This window comes from Stereum hirsutum, assembly GCF_000264905.1.
Source record: "Stereum hirsutum FP-91666 SS1 unplaced genomic scaffold STEHIscaffold_8, whole genome shotgun sequence".
Lineage (NCBI taxonomy): Eukaryota > Fungi > Basidiomycota > Agaricomycetes > Russulales > Stereaceae > Stereum > Stereum hirsutum.
Genome location: NW_006763138.1, coordinates 1,605,309 through 1,624,795, shown reverse-complemented (window position 1 = coordinate 1,624,795; position 19,487 = coordinate 1,605,309). Strand labels below are relative to the sequence as shown.

Genomic DNA, 19,487 nt, shown 5'->3' with positions numbered 1-19,487 from the left:
CGTGGATGAGGAATTCGAGGAAGACATCTTGCGGTAGAGCTTAGTGCACAACGCAGTATAGCTCCGACGTTATATCACTGAGAGATGAGCAGACAAGGGAACCTGATGATATTTGGGCAGAGCGTTCGTACTGTCCCCTTTATACCGAACGAACAAGCTCTCTGAGCTTATCACTCGCACAAGTTGGCAAGCCATGCTTGAAGCCAATAATCACTTCGCCCAACTCGATTCCCACCTGGCTTCCTTCATCGCAGTCTACGGAACCGGAACGCTCAATGAATGACTCACAATGATACTTCTCCATGCGGCCCTCGATGGCGTACCATTTGTGTAGCGCTCGGTCTCGAGTGCTCGGTGTTGTGGCGTCTACCGTGCGCAGCAACACATCCACCTGCACAAGCGTCAACAAAGACGTTTCTCAGCGTTGCGCGCAGATATAAAGGTAGAATGACCATTTTTCGACGTCATTAATCTATTTTGTACCCCGAATAAACTTACCTTACCTTACCTTACCTTACCTACAGTCGATGACTCGGATACAAAACTCAGCTGCGCCCGAGTATGTACCCGCTGCGCCACAGTGCACAGAAGTGACATGTCTAAGTTGATGCAAACTTCCTACGCGTCAAGGCAATGGGGGTTATTCAAGTTGAGAAGGATATACAATAGGTAGACAAGCGGTAGATCCTTCCGAACGGTGAGTGGTAGCATCGTGGAGCAGCAAAAACCGGTCCCATCTTATATATCCAAGACAATCATTAAGCAAGTATAGAGTGACGTAGACAACCACAGAAATAAAGCCAAACAAATGTGGCAAGTGAATAATAAAGTAAGGTAATAGATGATAGTAGCCAGAAAAATCCCGCTATCCCGCGTAGCCAACAACACCGCGTTCGTCCTCTGGAACGACGACAGGCGAATGTGAATTTTCTTATTTGACCCTCGGCTTACCTTTCTTCACCTCCGTCTTCTCCTTCAAGAAGCGCAATCGATTTTGGAGGGTCTTCAGAGTGGGAGATCAGCGCAGATGTTTAGCAAGGGGAAACAGCGATAAAGAGGAGAAATGTGCAAACTTGGATCTCCTCTGAGTGTCCCTTGTCTTCGTGGTCGGTATACGAACCATGGTTCTCTACCTGCACACTGGCAGCATCCACCTCAGCCTTAATTTGGTGGCACTACGAATTGAGAGATATACGGCATTAGGCGGGTATCAGGGACTGTAACTATTCACACTGACCTCAATCTCTTCTGATACTAAAGGCTTACGACGCTTGCGGCTGGATGTTGCGTCGGGTTCATCTCCAGTACGCACGCGCTTCGTGCGTGTCGTCGTCACTGCTTCCGATGAAGAAATCGTTGGAAGGATCCCATTTGCACGTAGAAGGGCTGGCAGACGTGTTTTTATTAATGTCATCCCAAAAAAACTCGTTGAAAACACATACGAGCTGGCCGGTATCGAATACGTATCACCGCATACGGCTTGTCTTTTGGATCTAACAGTTTGGGTACACATGGCCGTCTTCGTTCTATCTTCACTTCTTCTCCGAGACTGTCGTTGATAAAACTTCAGTAGTCATCCACATAAGAACAGTGTATATTTACTGACGCCACACGATGCCATCCTGCTTTTTTGCTTCCCTCCGGAACTGGGGAAACATGCAATGTCCTTGAAGATGAGAATTCTTGCAGTTTTCTTCTAGTGTTTGTTCCCCGCCAAACAACAAATTCGATGATTCCGATCTGAGAGAAATCCCATTTGGCTTCTGTCGCCCCAATTTCGTCGGGATTCGATTCTATATGCCTAGTTGTTAGCGTCAAGCAGAGAGGGGGGGGGGACACAATAAGGTACCAGTGAACTGTATGCTTGAGAACCGAAAGACCCTCTCTGTTTCGGTGCTAGTGCGCATCCCGGAGCACACGCGCCACGAGCGGTCCGTGGAAGAAAGGAAAGGATTTGAGGCCACTTGACCATCAACATTCAAGCGACAGCAGAGCTCATGATCGGATTCTGCGTTCCGGAAGTGGAAAACAAATGGCTAATACATGACGGGAACGTGTATTATCAGGTCGGCGTTGTACAGAGGATTCAAAAACTCACCTGGCCCTCCACACTAGCAATATACCCAGAGACCGTGACATCGTCTTCGATAGTCCGTTTATAAATAGGTAGCGCCTGCCCGTTGCAAACTATTGCGAACTCGACTCCACGATGAGCGATCATGAGCACTGGCATGCAAATCCGAAAACACAGTAGGATTCTAGGGAGTGAGAATCGAAAGGACCAAGTACAAAGGCAGTCACACAAGAAGATGGAAGACAACGCGACGCGACGGCGGGACTCGGACACGATCACATGAGTTGAACAATTCCCTCCGGATCTGTCGAAAAGGCAGACTTTTGGTGTGGATATGTACCATGTATTACATCTTTTCATATACTTTATTGAGATGTTCAAGGAAGGGCCCCGTGGCTCAGTGGTAGAGCGTGTGATTCCAGCAAGTAGGTGGATATCCACAAGGTCATCCGTTCAAATCGGGTCGGGGTCATTTCATAGTCAGTTTCCTCTTTTTGTTGCGTCGAGAGATGTAGATATTTCCTCTATGCAAGGATATCCAGTTGTATCACCCATCTTATACGAGTGTACAGTAGTCTGTTGAATCTCGCTACGAATAGGGATTCCTTTAGACGTATTGTATCCGGAAAGTTTCGGTACCTATACAATGTGTTGTCTTGCGCATTGATACTTTTTCAAAGGCAGGAATGAAGATTGAAATCCAGTGGACCACCCAGAAATATATATTACGTATAAAACTTGACAAGAAAAAGTATACCAAACAGAAAATGGGTATAGTGGTTGCTCGTGACTGGATCTGCAAAGGATCTCACATGGCGACATAAAGCGCACCTGCGGTAGCAACAACAGCGATCACCCTGCGCACAGTCATTCCCCTAATTCCTCCCGAGCTTTCATCGGAGGCTTTCTCAGTGTCGGTCAAAACCGTGTCGATGATGTGCATCACGCCGTTTTGGATAGGTATATCACTGGTCACAATGTTGGCGCTGCTTCCGCCAGAGAAACCGACCGACGCCGCAGAGAGGCTGAGATTGTGTCCTGAGACGGTCTCCTTGGTACCTTGGAAGTCTTGGGAGTAGACCGTGCCGTTCATGACCTGGAGAATCGAATGAGTCAAGGTGTACTAGCACTTCTCAGCGTCATGTTGAAGCAAATTCCTTACATGGTTATTGAGGATGTTGGCCAGATCATTGGCGGATAGAGACGCCAGGGAACCATTGGTAGTAGAGAACGCAGTATCTGCATCTCATGCATCAGCCTACATGCTTAACGGAGTAGGCGACGCGACACTCACCAACGGGAACAAAGAGAGTGATACCGTGTTGGTTCTCGAAATCATCTTCGATGCCGGTGGAGACGGCATCTTGGATGAATTGGGAAACGTTATGCGCGGCAGCGGTGGTATTGAAATCGCTCGGAACTTGCAAAATAGCATTGATAACGCTGAACGTCACGGAGGTGCCATTGATGTTGACGGTGACCAAATCGGTCGAGGCTACGTCGTTGCTAAGTAGGGAGACATGTTAGTTGAAGTATATAGTGGGCCAGGTATGTAGAGCTAGCTGATTAGGAACTCACGGCTGATAGAGGATATGGACGTTGCCATCGGACTGTTTTGTGAGTACAAGCACCTGAGCGTCGCCGTTTTCCAAGAAGACGGTCGTGTTGCTGGTCAACGTGGTGGAGGCAACAGTATGGCTAGGGGACGAGGCGACGTCCTCTCCTTTTTGGTTGGCGATATGATATTTGACAGTGTCCAGGAAACTGTCTTGAGTTATGAGCGACGCCAACGCTGTCGCGGATACTAATATCAAGGTTCCTAATCAGAGCACTGTGCCAGGACATGAGGGGGTGACTACATACAAGCATCTCCACTAGAAGTAACCGTCCCATGAGTCAGAGCGCAGACAATGGTAGAGGGAGCAAGACGACGTACTCCGGTATAAAGAAGGTACGGCCGGAGCCACCAGTTAAGAGTTGAACAAGCTCGTCGATGAGGGTGTCAGAAAGAAGGTCCAGGGCGTCATCCCATACGTTGAGCTTGAGGCCTCCGAAAGCACTCTTTAAGTCATCCTTGACACTGGCAACGACGGACGAAGCCGCGAGAAGGGGGAACATGAAGAGAGACGCGAGCATATTGAGGCTTTGACGGTACTGGAAAGGAGCACGGAAAAGATGGGGACCGAAAGCTGCTGGAGAAGATTAGATTCAGATACAACGATGAGGTTCTTATACTCGGTTTGAGGGATGGTGATGGAAAACATATGTGGTGCAGAAGATCCCCGAGAGACCCAACGCCTAATCTTGACGAGTATTCCGCTGCTGTCCAGCTCATGCGGCCATACAATCCCATCCGACACCCGCTGTGAAATTGGATGATCAGCAGAGCATCATATTGTTCCTTGATTCCGTGAGGGTGGCCATGTCGGAGATACCAAGGTCTCTGTATGTGGCAAAATGGTGCTCATCTCGTTCACCGGACGTGGGAGAGCGGCATTCTCCATACCAGCTGCATCAATAGCATCGCTGCAGAGTCATATGGATTATCGATTCATACAGTAGCTGAACGAGTGCTACCGAGAGGAAACCATCAGCCATTCGTTCCTAATCGAAGAGTTACTTGCAGTGCACTTACTGAGATCGAGCTTCAATGTGGCGAGCATCGACAAACCTTGAGTTCTAAGATCAACGATCATACTTACCGTGGGTTAGGTCCGAGGATGCACGTTAATTATGATGCTACAGCAGGACTCTGAAATTATTGACGAGGGTGCTGCCGGGGTAGCTCATTCGTTATGTCGGGTGTCTGTAGAACGAATCAAGCTGAGAATAGATTGAGGAAACAAAAGGGAAACAAAAAAAATAGTACCCTGATCTAGATCAATATATCCCGCGTCCTTCATGTGCTGCTGCTGGAGTGCGATAGCACCTCTGTCGAGTGGCCAGAGCATATCGACCCGGTGCGTACGTCTCTGACCCGCACCCTGTGTATATAAAGTCACGAAACTGATCCAGGGGACAAGAACGTGGGAGCTAGTCTCCTGGGATTGATTAGCTGTGTATTCTTCAGAAAACACCGACAGAAGATATCAGTTAGAGATCAAGGACCCTAGACGATGAACAGACTCACAGTTGGCTTGGCACTTTTGAGGATCAGATAGCGGCAAATGCGAACGTGAAGATTAAGCAACATCAAGGAGCGGGGGTTGAGAAGGCGCAAGAAACTACTCCTGTCTGTTCCATTCATGATTTCAAGGTCAAGTACATACGCATTACAACGATCTCGCACGTTACAATTGAAACATTTGTTGCTTGGTAGATCGACGAGTGATCCGCTAGTAGGAACTGCGAGGTGCGGTTACGATACCTATGGCGGGAGAAAGGAGTCAAATGGGACAGTACGGGTAGATCGAGGAGTCGGGGTAGCGTTCGACTTAGTCGAATCCAGTGTTGGCGATGAAGATGGGCGATTATTCTACTTCGAGACATGATCTTTGGCAGCATAGATATTGTCATAACCATTTCTATTTGTTGAGTAGACTCTTCTGCACTTCTTCTTTCTGATACTGTAACAGGATAACTTACACTGTACAGGCACAAGCATACAACAATCTTATCGCAAACATCTATATTATTGCCAAGGGTTCATATCAATATCCTGAAAATGAAACGGTTGAGCAACTCACCTCTAATCCCACCATATCTCATGTGTTCAAACACGTCCTTCAGTCGACCAAAACCACACTATCCAGCACCGAGAACCCCGTCGCCACACCTCCCTCATCCGTCCCCTCTCCCTTCGTCCTGACCAACCATCCCACTTCCTTCTCCTTCAACGTCACCTTGTCATTCACCTTTCCAAACAGCGCCCACCCATAAATTCCCAATTCACTAATGACCTCGCTCCTCACCAACCCCTTGCTCCCCTCCCCAGCCCTAACCAAATACCCACCCACGCCCCTTGGCGGCTGAATCAATCTCATAGCTATCCACGCGGGCCGTTCCTGCGCCGGAAGGGAAGAAAGGAACGCAGGGATCGAGGCACGATAGATGTTGTTGCCTCCGCCCTCGCGTTGAGGCTTGAGCACGAGCTGCTCGGACTCTGCTCTAGCGTTCCTCGTACCCGCCGGTTCCGGTTCATTCGCGCCCTCCGAAGTGAGGGGCGGAGCGTCAGGTAAAGTATCACCATCCGCGTCCAATCCCCACATATCCATCCAACTCGCTCTCACTTCCCCCGCTCCCTCCTCTTCACTCAGATACCGCTTCAATACCCCCGGCCGCGTGAGGACTTCCTGGACTTTCTTGCCTCCTGCGAGTTGGAGGGCGAGGGAGGGACATTGGATGGCGAGGGAGGATTCGAGGAGTTGGCGGGTGGCGTAAATGGAGGGGGCGGGGTAGTCGGTCGGGGTGTAGCCGGCGCGGTAGTAGACTACTGATATTTCTGTTGTGGAAGAGGGAGTGGTGGAGAAGGAAGAGGGAATGTGCAGGGTTCGGGTGGTTGGGTCGACGGTGGCGGTGGCGAGTTCGGCGAAGGTGCGGCGGATGACTGGGATCTGGTGTCTTTGGGGAAGGATTGAAGGGTAGATTAGTTGTTGAGGGCGAGCCTCGGGGAGTGGGGTAAGGCTGGTATGGACTCACTTCTCGAGGAGCTCGTATTCGATGAGGCGTTGATCGAAAACGTTGCGCTCATTTGGCTGTACCACGAAGAGGATAGACGATCTATAATAGACATAGTTTGAGCTTAGATAGTTCAGTGATGTAGCGTGACAATAGGACGGCTTCTCCAGGGCCACCGTATGACTGGAGAGTGGCACTGGAACGTATCACGGCTCGTCACGCAATTATGGCGACGGACCATCGAGTGGCTGCACATTTGCCAGTCTGACGAATGTCACGATATGAAGAACATTCGAGCATTATCTGATAGTGCATACGGCTCTCGTCTGAGTAAGTCACTCTTTCTGTGAAAATGGGAAGAAGGCGAAGGAAAGGATGCGCATCCGCTTTCGCGAAATCTTCGATGATGGTCACTCGATCGCAGTCAAAGCATGCAGTCCATGCTGGGGAGCAAAAGATGACAGATAGTATATTGGAGCGATCACGTACCCTGGGACGCCATATGCCTTATGCGCTTCTACAAGTCCGCTCGCCAGACCTGCGATAGTCTCGTTGGGCGGTAGGTTGGGTGCTTTCAACAACGGGGAAGAATTAAAATATCCCGTTGCCGCAAGTAGATGACTATACGATCAATAATACATCAGTATGCCGTATGATTTGGAAGAACAGAGAGCAAGCACTTGTGTAGGGACGAGACCTGTTGAGAGAGCGCACCGAATGAGGAAGATATGGTGTTGAACTCGACCTGCTTGATACCCAAAGAAGCGCCTTCGCTCTCCGATGGTTGATGTAGCAGATAATCAGAGCGGAAGAGTCCCAGGTGTAATGGCTACACATTGTACAGTGCCACGCAAGAATAATTCAACGATACTGCGAGTCTGCATTGTGTTGAAACGGCTGACCTGGACAATGCCTTGCACCCTTATTGCCTTCCATCGCTTCCACAACTCTCCCGTGAACTCGTCAACACTCGCCACACCGCCCTCACCCATCACCTCATCCAAGAACTGTTCATCCATCGCCACACGAGCATAGAGGACATTGTAAGCCTTCTGGAGCCTCTTCGCGAGATCGAACTGAGCTCTAGGTATCGGCGTTGGAAACAAAGAGAATGGTGCATGAATAGCTGAAGTTGGAGTGGGTGGTGGGGGCGATTCATGCGAATGAGGAGGAAGGTAGAGAAGAGAGTGAGATAGAGCGTAGGTTGTGGCGAGGAGAGTGAGGTGCTCCAGTTCATCGGGTTGCAGCGACGGCGGCCAGGATACAAAAGAGCTCATGCTTACTACCAAGAGGTTTTGACTGCAATATAGCCTCAGTTATAATGATCTGTGGTCAGAAACAAAACAAGAGCGATATATGTTTTCTCAAGCCTTTACTGCTGGGCTGACAAATCCGGGCGGACCTATCCGTGTGGCGATAGCGCAGACAAGTGTCACGGGACCGCGTTAAGTTCGCGAGTCGCGACGACCGCGCGTCTGTTCAACACGTCGACTCTCGAGACGGCCGCCTTCAACATCTAGATGGGCGACTCAAAATATGTGCTTAGTCGGCTTGACGGTCTACTGCTATCCCACAAGTGAGCGCAATCAGGAAGCACGGATAGTTTTAAGTTGACGGACAGGCTTCAATCCCCGTGGTGACTCAAAGTGCAAACGACAGTCCGAAAGATTGAAGACACCAACCAGGATTTTGTCCACCTCATCGAGTCGCGTCTTTGAGCTGAAAGCTAGCCGATCCTCAAGAGCTATCCCTCTCTGCTTGCCTTCTTATATTTTTCAATATCGATCAGGACCTCTTATAACATAACTCTACTCCCTCTCCGACCTGGATGTCCCCGAACTCCCGTCTGCTTACTGTGGATCGGCTGTGGGTGAGGTGCCACGACTCGACTGTGCTGACGAAGTACTAGACCCAGATTCAGAAGTTGTATCATACAGAGACGACGATTTCTCTGCAAATGATTAAGCGTCAGTCACACAGGAAACTCGAAAATACTTTACAAAAGGCGTACCCGAAACACGTGCAATTTCACCTTTCCCTTGATTGAACCACGGACCATTCCCTATCCTATCCATGACATCAAAACTCAACCCCGGACCCCAAACATACTTCCCCAGATGCAATACCATCGCAATCGTTGTCTCTGGCGAGCCCACGCCAATGCTCAGCGATTCGTATATGTGAGAGTTCCGCGTTATGTGCGTCAGCTTCCCTCCTGATGCACGATCTATTGCTTCCAGATACATCTCTCGATAGCTCGCGAGCTCCGCCGGTGAGTCGTATCTCGCATTGTGCTCTGCTGATGCCCCCTCGTACCAGCCGTAGTAAAGAGGGTCCCAATCGGTCGTGAGCCAAGATGGGTACGCGGCTGCACCACCCTGGCGCGGGCATGTGCAAACGCCATCCCAGTCTATGAGTGCCGTTATCGTGCCATCGTCAGTGACCAGAACGTTTTGGGACTCGAAGTCAGGGGGCCGAAGTGTGAAAGGAGGACCGTCGAGCTCGGGATCAAGAAGAGCGGTGGAAAAGAGCTGCAGTAGACGAAGCTTGGGAGAGTCCTCGGTTTGACGTCTGAGGGAGAGTTGATACGAGAGGAGCGCATGGGTGGAGGAGAAAGGACCGGCACTCTGCGCAACTCGCTGTGAACCCTGTACTGCGCTGGAGTCTCCAAGTTCAGTTTTGACCAAGGAGGATCCATCCGGAAAGGGAACTACGTGTGCTACGCCGGTAGTAGGGTCGACATCGAGTGGACCGATTTCGTCGAATTCTAGGGAAGATAGCTCCGTCATCCACTTTGCGAGTTGTTCGAAGATGTAGGTACGCTTGGTGTTCGTCATCCATTCCTTGTTTGCCAAGGACTTAGATAGCGGGGTACCAGGTATGAAATCCATGATAGTGAAGGGGTGTGATATCGGGTTGTCGCAATCCAAGGAGAAGTGATGGATCGAAGGAATAGGGATAGAGGTGTGAGAAGTGATGTAGCGTTGGGCAGCGATATCGAGCTGCATGGAACGAGCCGCAGAGGGCGTCCGTTCATCCAATGCTATGCGAATGCCCCAGCAAACGCCATCGGAGAAAGAGACCTTGTAGAAGACGTGGAAACCGCCTTCGAGAGGGGGTAGCTCTAATGAACATGACAGATTTTCGTCGATACTTGTGATGGAAAGGAGACGGCGTGTAGAAAGAGCAAGCTCCTGGAGATCAACCAATTTCAAAGACGCAATGAGGTCCACGAAATTCTGATCTGGACCATCGTCATCTTCGACGCTCTCTTTATCTTTATTCACACTGGGACTCGGGGAAGGAGTACCTGACATTCGTTGGCTATTCGGAGCGAGACTTTTCAAGCTGTCGGGTACATAATGACTATCTTGGTCAAAGAGCAACCTGCTTTAGAAGTTTACGGTGTAACTCACCTTTCAGATTGCGAAATTGACCTGCTGTCGGTCCTTAAGGCGGTGCTAGACAGCTGAAAGCGTGCTGAAGTGAAGTGGTATGTTCTCAATGCACAGGACGCCTCTTGATGTCTCAAGGTGACTCGAATTGGACCCAGCAAGATAAGTCGTCGCGCCAAAGTGGGTCGGACGTCACCCATCAAGCAATCATCGAGCAATTGATGGAAACCCATCATATATCGGTGCGAAATTCTCATCTTTCGTTTTCCGCCCAAGAGTCAATATTCTCGATCAGCATGTAAGCTCATAATACTACAAAACGCGTAGATGTACTTGTATCATTCTCCAGGTCATAAGTCCACAACAAAAGATCAAACTCTAACCGCCTTCCAAAACGAAGCATACCTATTGTGAGATTTTATTCTAGGTCAGATATTAACTCAAGATCACGATCACAGACACTCACATATTGACCCTGTCAATCGCTACCTTTGGCCCTTGCCTCACGCCCAGCGAGGTCAACTCAAAACCTTGTCTCTCGAACCTACATCGACGCGATCCTCAGTGTCGAATATTACGCGAGAAACGTCTGAGGAACGACTCACACTTCGTTATACCAGGGCTGCCTTGCCGCCGAACGCCACAGGACGAACCCACCGGGCGCCAGCACCCTGCGGAACTCCGTAACCTCCTCCTCGACTTCCTCTGAGCCAGGAGCGAACCAGTCCAGATGATCCATGATGACGGCACGCGTTAAGGAGTGCTTGGCGAGGCCACGAAGCACGCTATTTGGACGAGAGAAAGTGATTAGTAAATGTAAATCTGAGACGAAGAGGGTATGAGCGGAGTACAAACTTCAGGATGGAGTCGGTATGAAGACGGAAGGCGTTCAGAGCTGCGCCACTGTCAGCTCTTAGAGCATCATAACCCTCTTTAGAAAGATATGCTGGACAGGACTCGGGGGTATAGTGGCCCAAAAGCGTCTACATGGAGATTCACACGACGTCAGAAATAGTCTGCCACGAAGGACAGGAAACCAAGGAACTGACCAGGAGGTAATGATAGGCGCCCTTCTTGAGAAGGTACGAACTCGGAATCGGGTCCAGAGTATCTCTCACGAACTCCCACATACTCCCCTCGTCCAACAACATCTTCCTCTGGTTTTTAGGAACACCCAGCGCATTCCAGCAGAACACCGGGCTTTTCAACAGTGCCACCACCAACGGGTTTAACAGTACTGGCCTCAGCTTCTCCTTCCATATTCTCGTCTGCTCCTCTAGCGTACCGGCGTTACACAGATTCTTGACCTCTTGTGACACACCGGCCATGGAGAAAAGAACCCGGGCCAATCGAAGCGCCCAGCCCGAGTAGCCGTGGAGGTAGAAAGATGAGTGAAACGCAGATGAGTTGATCCGCCAGAATTGGTAGGCATTAGAAGAGAGATGTGGTGCAAGGTGGGTATCGAGGAGAGACCGGAAGGAAGGATGGGAGCCGCGTCCGAACAGAGAGAAGAAGTCGGTGTAAGAGAGCGCTTGGATGGCAGCGAGTTTCAGCTCGAGTAAATGGCCTTGGCTGAGATAGACGCGCGAATAAGAAGGTGCAGGATATAGAGCAGTGAGAGCGAGCGTCCTACCATGGGTTCATGTCGACACAATGTATCTATATGGATTTATGGTCAACAAAGCCTGTTGCAAAAGATGAAATGTACTGGGCATACGCGTTTAGGTCGTGCGCCAATAGCGTAGTGCAATGCATTGTCCCCGGCACTCGTGATGACGAACACAGAGTCGTGCTCAGTAAGGTCCAGATGCTTCATGTCCTCGAAAGGATCCTCCTGAAAGACAAGTCGAAGATAAGAATACAACAGAGGGATTAGAAATGATCCGACTGGCCCAAGTGAATGAATAAATGAAGGTCCTAAATTCTTTATGGACCGGGTGCTCGTAGTAAGGTAGGCGCCATGTCTATAATTGGAGCAATGGTTGAGTGGACTAGGTTTTCAAGGTGTAAGACGGATACGCACGCTGTTGACCTGGTAATGGAAGGAGCTCAATGGCATGGTAACATCGATGACAGTCTCACTCCTCGTCAACTCTCTCTGAGGTGAAGGAGACCTAGTCAACGCGCGAGATTTCTCTGGGTAAGGTGACGGAACCACCGGCTCGCCGATAGTCAGCGATGGAACCATTTCTGTCTCTTTCACAGGCATGAGTGACGAGGGAGAACAGTTTCCAACAGTGTTGCCCCCTTCAACTTCGAAGGCATGACAGAATCGAGAAACGTCGCATGAGCGCGGGCGGCCGAGCCAGATGTAATAGGGTCTGTGTCGTAAGTTAGAACGAGTACGTGAGCGTTGTAGCCCAGAACGTAGACCTACATCCGGATGATGAACGGAAGAACGAATCGATTACGCCCGTTGTAGCTTTTGACCTGAGCGAAGGGAGCTTTAGTTTTCGTTTCGAATATTCATGAAGAACTCACTGTTCCAAACTTGTACTCCAGGTAGTCACGTCGGTGTGGTGAGAGAGAAACGTGATCGAAGTCAAACCAGATCTGCCAGAACCACCGACTGAGCCAACCGCATTCCTTGCCCCCACCCCCAATAGCTTTCTCATGAAGAGATGGCTGACGACCTGAAGTGTAGAAGTCGACGACACCCAAGAGACCGTCCTCTGGGGCTAGAACGTAGTCAATACGGTCCATAAGTGCGTAGAAGCTGGGAATCTGTGGTGGCGCACAGAATGTTTAAATGCTATGTTAGATGGAATGACATGACAGAAATAGAACACAAACCATGGAGAGAGAATAGCTCATGGTGATGAAGCCTACGCTTCCCTTCGGATCCACGTCGTTGCCCCATTCGGGAAGAGAGAATTCGGATGCGTCTTGACAGAGTACGACGACGTTGTTCCAGCCCCTCTTCGCAAAGCGTTTACGAGCAACTTGCAGAAGAGGCTCGCAAAGGTCGATGAGGTAGACTTTGTCGAAGGACGATATCGGGTAGTGTTTGTCCATCATCTCAATGTTATGACCTACGTCCCCGGGTGAGCGCTAGAACCAGAGTAATGAAGATGAGAAAACGATACATACCTGTACCTCCACCAATATCCACCCATATGAGGGGTTTGCCCGGGTTTTGCGAGCGCAGAGCATGGAGATGCCCAGCAGAGAGACTCAACATGGTGCGCCGGCCGCGAAGGAGACCGTTGCGAGTCGTATCATAAACCTCAGCCTGCCCCTCGTAGAACTACGATCTGCTTGTGAGCAAGAGGGAGTTATGTTCGAAGGAATGCTAGTCCGGCGCACCTTGTCAAGTCTCGTCCTCTGATCGGACACACCTATTGGTCTCAAGAAGCAGTGCCACACGAACTTCAGGAGTGGTCGTAGCCGTGGCACCAAAATGAGAGACATAACCCAGATGGAAAAAACGAGAAAACCCCATAAGAAGAAGTTCATGAGGACGGGCGAATCGCGAAGAAACCGTCTGTCACAGATTGAGCATAGCATGCGGCATAGATATGGATGAAGTGACGTACCGCAGAACGCAAGCTGGAGAGTCCATGAGGGTGTTGGAGAAAGTAGTGCTAGAGACTGGGTAGAGCGAATGGGAAAATCACCGGGGGTCTTCGAGTACTAAAGACGCGTTCATAAAGACCTATCGGCGAAGCGCTGACGAGCGTTTGTTCTCGCACGCAGACCTTGATCTGTCTTAGCCGTGAACAAGAAGTATGTTCTCCTCGTGAGTAACGAATCATGGCCCGCGAAACTCATGTTTCGCGCACGAGCGGTTGTAGAGTGTGTACGAACGTGCTCACTCGACGTTTGGGATGTTGGCAAACGCCTGGCGGGGAGACGGCGGAGGATACAAATTTGCTTCTCGCCGTCGGTGCGAAACAGCATGACGTGTACTTATCTGATGTCTCAAGGCATATGAGGTCTACGGGGAATAAGACATGAACGTGCAGACGAATGGCAGCTCAGGAGCCATGGAATAACGAATAGACTCGTGGAAACGGCAGTTTTCGAAGTTGGTCAAAATTTGACTGAAAGTCCCCCAAGGTAGCGTCCAAATTAGAGTGAACTGGTAGCCCATAAACCAGTCCAGATTTTTTGAGAGAGCTTCAGCCCAGCCATGTCGTCATAAAGAACGCTTCGGGTGACAAGACCAACGACTTCGTCAACGTGGAGGGAGAGAAATTGAGGCGCAACAGTTTGGTGCGCAACGTGGGTGAGCAATCCGGTTCGATCGGACCGAGACAGGCGCAGTGTGGCAATCCTGACTGTGTGGCCCACGATAGAGTGCAAGGAGGTTGAGGAAACCGCACCGGCGAACGAATTGGTCCAATATGTAGTGATAAAGTATGGAGAAGGTATATAAAAAAAGTATAGAGCAAGACATAGAGTGGCCGTATCTCGCCGAGTATACTCGTGCAAGCAACATTCGACTAGAATTAGACTGAGCATAGTGAGCTAAGCAGAATCGAGAACATACAAGAAAACATATGGAAGGCCAAAATAAGATAAGATGTAGTTAATCAGAATCCAAAGTGAGGTCAATGAGTTCTCCGTTCCCGGCTCCGACAACGATGGGAGATGCAGCTCTCTCGGGCTTGACTCGCATTTTTGCATGCGGGCCGCTCTTATTCTTCCGTTTCTTCTTCCTTTCTATCTGAGATTGAATGAGCTGCAGCGAGTTCTACATGAAAGGGTAGTCAAAGGTTAGGTAACGCATTTATGGGAGAGGAAGTGAACCTTCCTGCAACGCCTGCAGCTCCTCGTCGGAGTCCTCAGTCTCACCCGATTCTTCGTTCGCCTCATTTTTAACCACTACGTCGCCCAAAGCAGCGTCCGGATTTATTTTTGGTCTCGTATGAGCGATGCTTGAGGATGGCTGGATATGGAAGAAGAGCCGTCATTATAGATCCATCATACAGAGGCGTTACAAGCTCACAACAGGCTCTGGATCACGATTGTTTGTGCTCGACGGTTTGAGGCGCTTGGAGGTTTGGTCCAAAGGTTCGGCACACCGCGTGCGTTTTCCATTGGTTGGATTTTGAGAAGACATCCCCTGATCTGCGACAGTTTCTGCTGTGTTCGCAGACGAGGTTGCCGTTGTCATAGGTAAAATACCGTTCGCTCGCAGTAGTTCTGATGATAGGTATTTCAAGTGTTAGCGCTAAATAATGACAGTAAGAGCACATAACAGAACGCACCGGCTGGTTGATATCGAATACGAAACACGATACGTGGGTTCTTATCTAGGGTCTTGATTTTGCTTTTGACGATCTTGCTCCAGCGCTGCCCTTCCGTCGACGTCTCGTCTCCAAGACTGAATCCGTCAGCCTATAAAAGACCGAAGTACGGAGACACTTACGAGACACGGTGCCACCCGGCTTTCTTACTAGTTTCAGGCACGTCTTCCGTTATGAACTTCGACTTGAACCTGCGATTCTGCGGTTTCTTCAGCTTGACCTCCACGGCAAGCAAACACTTGATCTCAATCAACCCTATATTCGAAAAATCATGCAGTCTCTGACTCAAGTCCATGATCTCCTTATCCTCTGGGTACAGTAAGATCTTCTGGGTCAAATAAGGTAGATAAATAGGAGACAAACCTTGAAAACGGATGTCCGAGAATCTGAACGGTCTCTCTGAAGCGGGCCCTGTCCTTACGCCACTCTCGTGGGTTGAGGGGCGGCGACTACTCAGCAGTCGGGAGACTACGTGTTGTCCATCTATTGCGAGTTCACACCTATAGCCATCATCGCCTGCAACGTGATCTATGACTACGGTGAATGACTAGAAGGAGATGGGTTACGGCTGTAGGTCAACAGGTGCTCACATCGGGCAAAAGTCCGTTATGTTACCTTCCCAACAACGCTAGCAATGTATCCCATCACTATTTTATCATCCTCGAGACTTTGTTTATATACGGGTAGTTCTTCACCTCCAGTAACGACTTTGACTCGGAGGCCCTTGTGTGAAAGTGGCATGATTTGTATGACGCGTGAAAAAACGTTTCAGTGCTCGGTAAGGTCAAGCAATAGGGTATGTGTGCAGATAAAAAAACGCGACAAATGACTGTGTTAGAAAGAGTCGGTCGACGAGATCCACGAGCAGAAGAGGAACCCAAGTCTGGACAGAGTTGTCGGATCGCAGTTGGATGTGAGGAAGGCGCGTTAACCACGCGTTGTTGACGCGCGGAGAAGAATAATGTTTCCCACGGTCGCCACATCTTTGCTGTGGGCCACACCCAGTGAAGCAGAAATGTGTACGTAGAAAATAAGTAAGTGACTCTCTGGCTATGGTACAATTAATTGAAGGCACGAAGTGCATCATGTACTCGATTGTGGGCTCCTTGCTTTGCCATGCAATAGAATTGCCATCCGCTCTGAGCATTGACACGGGGAAAGACAGCATGAGCGTTTGAACCGTCACCGAGAACGACTATGATACAAGTTATGGGTGTTCGCCGTCAGAAGATCATCACAGCAAAAAAAAACCCCACAAATCAGGATGTGACGCCTGGGAGCATCCAGACGAATTCAGAGCTCAGAGAGTGACTTGCAACAATGAAGCAGGTGCCACCGTGGCCCAGCGTTCTGATGCCGCAATGGACATTCGTTCATTAGCTCGTAGCGTTGCCTTCAAAATGAAGATCTCAAACAGTCTCATTATCGGATATATTCAGCCCATCACCAATATGGCCAAATCTACTGCCTACTTCGGGTATCAAAGTGATTGTCCATTTTCGTGTAAAAACAAAAGCAGGCTGCAAACACATACAATATCTCCGCGCACCTAGATAGGAGCTATCAGGGAGATGTTCGTCAAAGCCGCCATCCCATCGACACGAAACGTATCGTTCGTCAGGGTTTGCGGCACCGCTCCATCCAATAGCGTTAATAGCGTTGGTGCGTCTGTTGAATAGTTGGGCCATTCGATAATTGTCGGACCGTTGGGATCGAGGTTGTTGGCAAAGTTGACGATGACGTCTGTAAGATCGCCTGGGCCATAGGCGTTCAGCAGGTCGCTGCTGTGGAACTGATGGTTGGAATTAGCGGTTGATTTTTTTTTTCAATATGGAATCTGCAAGATACGTACCGAACCTAGAAGCGGGGTGCTTTTGAGACGATCGGATACTGAAAGAGACACATCAGCGAGATAAGATAATAGCAAGAGGAACAATTTCTTACGGAATGCCCAGGTCTTCTGTTTATCGGAACGTTGCTGCAAAAAGAACCTACGAGGCGCCTGGAACACAAGGTCTCCTTGAATGGCGGCGATACGTTTGAACTGAGGAGTGATGACGTTGGCTGAACCAGTGTCGAAAGGAGACCCTACGGTGGGATCAGATGGGTATGCTTGAAACACAGATGCGAGGTCGTCAAGGGAGAGGGTGGAAAAGTAGGTCGACTGAATGTATGCCTCAGCTTCCGCGTCCGTCCTTCGGGTAGAGATTATGAGAAAATGTGAACTGAGGGCGGGAGAAGAACGTACGTGAGATTGACAGACGACAGAGAAAATAAGGTTCCCTCGTCAGAACAGTCCCCTGTAAAGATGGCTCATCAGACAACAGAAAGGGTATAAGATCTAACATTCCGCGCACCGGTGATGAATGGAACATCTGCCACCTGTCCGTCAAGGACCAACTGTTGAGGATCTTCGGTGAAGAATATCCCGTCTACACGAGGCTGGAATGCCAGGTTCAAGGACTAGAAACAGGTGGTCAGAAATGACTGCTTCATTTACAGAAGGTAGAACTTGCCGAGAAAGAGTCAATCCCAAAAGTATTGTTAGACGCATCGTTCAACACGCTAAAGGGAAGCTCCCGCAAACATTGCAGCGTATCTTCCGCACCCGTACACCCTGTCGCATCCACGATGGAATCGTACACGGCCTGAGACTCTTCGTCGGCGATGTCGCCGGATGGCGTGGGTGAACCCGACTCCATAATCGCTCCGTGGAAGAGGCCTTCCGTGTCACCGCCGTTTGTGATCATTTGTGAAGCAACCGAGATTGCACCCGCGCTTTCTCCCCATCTTAAGGGTGTCGGAGGGCGGAACGATCAGAAGGAATGGTCATATAATAAAGACGGATGAGCTCACATAATCACACGGTCGGGGTCGCCACCAAATGCACCGATGTATTTCTGGACCCAGCGCAGCGCCAGTCGCTCTGTAGGAAATATATGAACCAATTGAGAAATACATGTCAGGGACACACTCACGGTCTTGTAGACCGAGATTTCCCACCCCTGCCTCTTTAACTTCTTGACCCGGCAAGAAGCCGAAGGCTACAGGAACAATCTCAGCAATCACAAGCTCTGAACTGAAACCTTAAGTTATACCGCTCACCGGATAGGCTGTAGGGTGAATTCAGTAGGGTGAAGTCAGTTTGCTTGCACTTCGCGACGAAACACCTAGATAGCTTGGACGCACCGGTAGTTCATTGCTACATAAATGACTGGTGTTCCGAGGTCGATGGATCGCTGAACGATCACACCTCCGTCATCACTGTCCGTCGCGTGTTAAACTTGAGATAAAGGCAAACAAGAAGATGTACGTACTTTAATAGCTCCCCATCCTCAAATCCACCTATGTTGTTGATGGTCAAAAATCGGACGAACAAATACCAAATGCAGATGATTAATCATACCACCATATATCCACTATGAAGAAGACAGGATGAGACAGTGTTGAAGGCGAATTATATAAAGACGCCCACCACTACTACCGGGAGCTTAGCCTCGGAAGGTGTGTCATTGGGGAGGATTACGTCGAGGTTGAGACCTTGAACACGACATAAACCATCATCACAATGGGCTCCTCATCGTAAATCAGAGCACTCACAATCTTCACTCTGCACGTTCGTCGACGAACCCCCAGTTAACCCGGAGAGTTCGCCCAAGAAAGGAGCCAGTACTGCAAGACTAGTCGCTGGAATCGAAGAGGTCTGTTGAGGGCATGAAGGTCCGAAAGCAGTAGCATTGAATGTCCCGTTATACGGCAAGTTGGCTCGAGGGATCGTCAGGCGCAAGGTATCAACACTGACAACGGTAGGCCAACATTTTGTCTGTCAGCTCGAAAACGACGAGACCTCGATGAGAGAGTCCGAGGACATACGGAGGGATAGCGTAGGGTATACCGAGAAACTGCGTCACATTCGCTGTAGCATTTCCTAAGAACGTCCCCTGGTCCAGCTGTACAGTAGGTCCAGAGCTGCGAGCATGAGGCACACTATGACCAAAAACACCGACGATCGCAGCAGCAGCCAGCAGTAGCCCAAAGCCTGCGTGCGCGGTGCGTGTGAGAGACCCCATGGTGTCGAGGTACGGGAGGTTTCAAGTCTTAACGGACGTTAGAAGGAGATGAGGGGACAGGTAGCACAAAAGGTCGCAT

General features: G+C 49.8%; 6 protein-coding genes and 1 non-coding gene across 7 annotated transcripts; 1 reads left to right on the top strand and 6 right to left on the bottom strand.

Annotated features, from left to right (window-relative positions):
• Positions 1–735: 735 nt before the first annotated feature.
• Positions 736–2,116, bottom strand: STEHIDRAFT_122159 (uncharacterized protein). Its single transcript, XM_007305002.1, has 7 exons — positions 2,099–2,116; positions 1,850–2,036; positions 1,607–1,793; positions 1,443–1,549; positions 1,238–1,386; positions 1,074–1,175; positions 736–1,003 (listed from the first exon to the last, which is right to left on the bottom strand). The coding sequence occupies exons 2-7, from the start codon at positions 1,905–1,907 to the stop codon at positions 932–934; spliced, it is 675 nt and encodes a 224-aa protein (XP_007305064.1). The 5' UTR covers positions 1,908–2,036; positions 2,099–2,116; the 3' UTR covers positions 736–931.
• A 344-nt stretch (positions 2,117–2,460) lies between these two features.
• Positions 2,461–2,546, top strand: STEHIDRAFT_t167. The gene has a single exon. It is a non-coding gene; the product is annotated as a tRNA-Trp (tRNA).
• Positions 2,547–5,479: 2,933 nt separating this feature from the next.
• Positions 5,480–8,002, bottom strand: STEHIDRAFT_147665 (glutathione synthase). The gene is made up of 6 exons (XM_007305001.1): positions 7,594–8,002; positions 7,372–7,520; positions 7,181–7,312; positions 6,713–6,793; positions 5,761–6,634; positions 5,480–5,700 (listed from the first exon to the last, which is right to left on the bottom strand). The coding sequence occupies exons 1-5, from the start codon at positions 7,966–7,968 to the stop codon at positions 5,800–5,802; spliced, it is 1,572 nt and encodes a 523-aa protein (XP_007305063.1). The 5' UTR covers positions 7,969–8,002; the 3' UTR covers positions 5,480–5,700; positions 5,761–5,799.
• Positions 8,003–8,706: 704 nt separating this feature from the next.
• Positions 8,707–9,936, bottom strand: STEHIDRAFT_34038 (uncharacterized protein; the record flags this gene model as incomplete). The annotated part of the gene is made up of 1 exon (XM_007304515.1): positions 8,707–9,936. A coding segment is annotated over one exon (1,230 nt), but the record flags the coding sequence as incomplete, so codon positions are not given.
• Positions 9,937–10,457: 521 nt separating this feature from the next.
• On the bottom strand, positions 10,458–13,497 carry STEHIDRAFT_98587 (S-adenosyl-L-methionine-dependent methyltransferase; the record flags this gene model as incomplete). Its single annotated transcript, XM_007305000.1, has 15 exons — positions 10,458–10,491; positions 10,553–10,630; positions 10,692–10,871; positions 10,942–11,069; positions 11,136–11,658; positions 11,720–11,745; positions 11,804–11,920; positions 11,952–12,050; positions 12,110–12,200; positions 12,237–12,407; positions 12,464–12,516; positions 12,568–12,810; positions 12,880–13,118; positions 13,177–13,333; positions 13,393–13,497. The coding sequence occupies 15 exons, from the start codon at positions 13,495–13,497 to the stop codon at positions 10,458–10,460; spliced, it is 2,244 nt and encodes a 747-aa protein (XP_007305062.1).
• A 1,321-nt stretch (positions 13,498–14,818) lies between these two features.
• On the bottom strand, positions 14,819–16,079 carry STEHIDRAFT_111719 (uncharacterized protein; the record flags this gene model as incomplete). The annotated part of the gene is made up of 6 exons (XM_007304999.1): positions 14,819–14,977; positions 15,038–15,234; positions 15,300–15,415; positions 15,461–15,593; positions 15,702–15,885; positions 15,954–16,079. The coding sequence occupies 6 exons, from the start codon at positions 16,077–16,079 to the stop codon at positions 14,819–14,821; spliced, it is 915 nt and encodes a 304-aa protein (XP_007305061.1).
• Positions 16,080–16,887: 808 nt separating this feature from the next.
• Positions 16,888–19,408, bottom strand: STEHIDRAFT_169151 (carotenoid ester lipase precursor; the record flags this gene model as incomplete). The annotated part of the gene is made up of 15 exons (XM_007304998.1): positions 16,888–17,130; positions 17,191–17,228; positions 17,283–17,533; positions 17,587–17,638; positions 17,696–17,801; positions 17,855–18,128; positions 18,195–18,264; positions 18,317–18,382; positions 18,444–18,451; positions 18,528–18,602; positions 18,656–18,683; positions 18,745–18,757; positions 18,814–18,878; positions 18,939–19,135; positions 19,212–19,408. 15 exons carry the CDS (start codon positions 19,406–19,408, stop codon positions 16,888–16,890), a joined length of 1,683 nt encoding a protein of 560 aa, XP_007305060.1.
• Positions 19,409–19,487: the final 79 nt, after the last annotated feature.

Coding starts and splice junctions, on each gene's coding strand:
- STEHIDRAFT_122159 (XM_007305002.1), bottom strand. CDS start 1,907: ATGCGCACTAGCACCGAAACAGAGAGGGTCTTTCGGTTCTCAAGCATA. Junction 1,550..1,606: donor GCAGGATGGCATCGTGTGGC/GTCAGTAAATAT, acceptor TATCAACGACAG/TCTCGGAGAAGAAGTGAAGA. Junction 1,004..1,073: donor GACACTCAGAGGAGATCCAA/GTTTGCACATTT, acceptor CCCACTCTGAAG/ACCCTCCAAAATCGATTGCG.
- STEHIDRAFT_147665 (XM_007305001.1), bottom strand. CDS start 7,968: ATGAGCTCTTTTGTATCCTGGCCGCCGTCGCTGCAACCCGATGAACTG. Junction 7,521..7,593: donor GGGTGCAAGGCATTGTCCAG/GTCAGCCGTTTC, acceptor TACAATGTGTAG/CCATTACACCTGGGACTCTT. Junction 7,313..7,371: donor CAGGTCTCGTCCCTACACAA/GTGCTTGCTCTC, acceptor TTGATCGTATAG/TCATCTACTTGCGGCAACGG.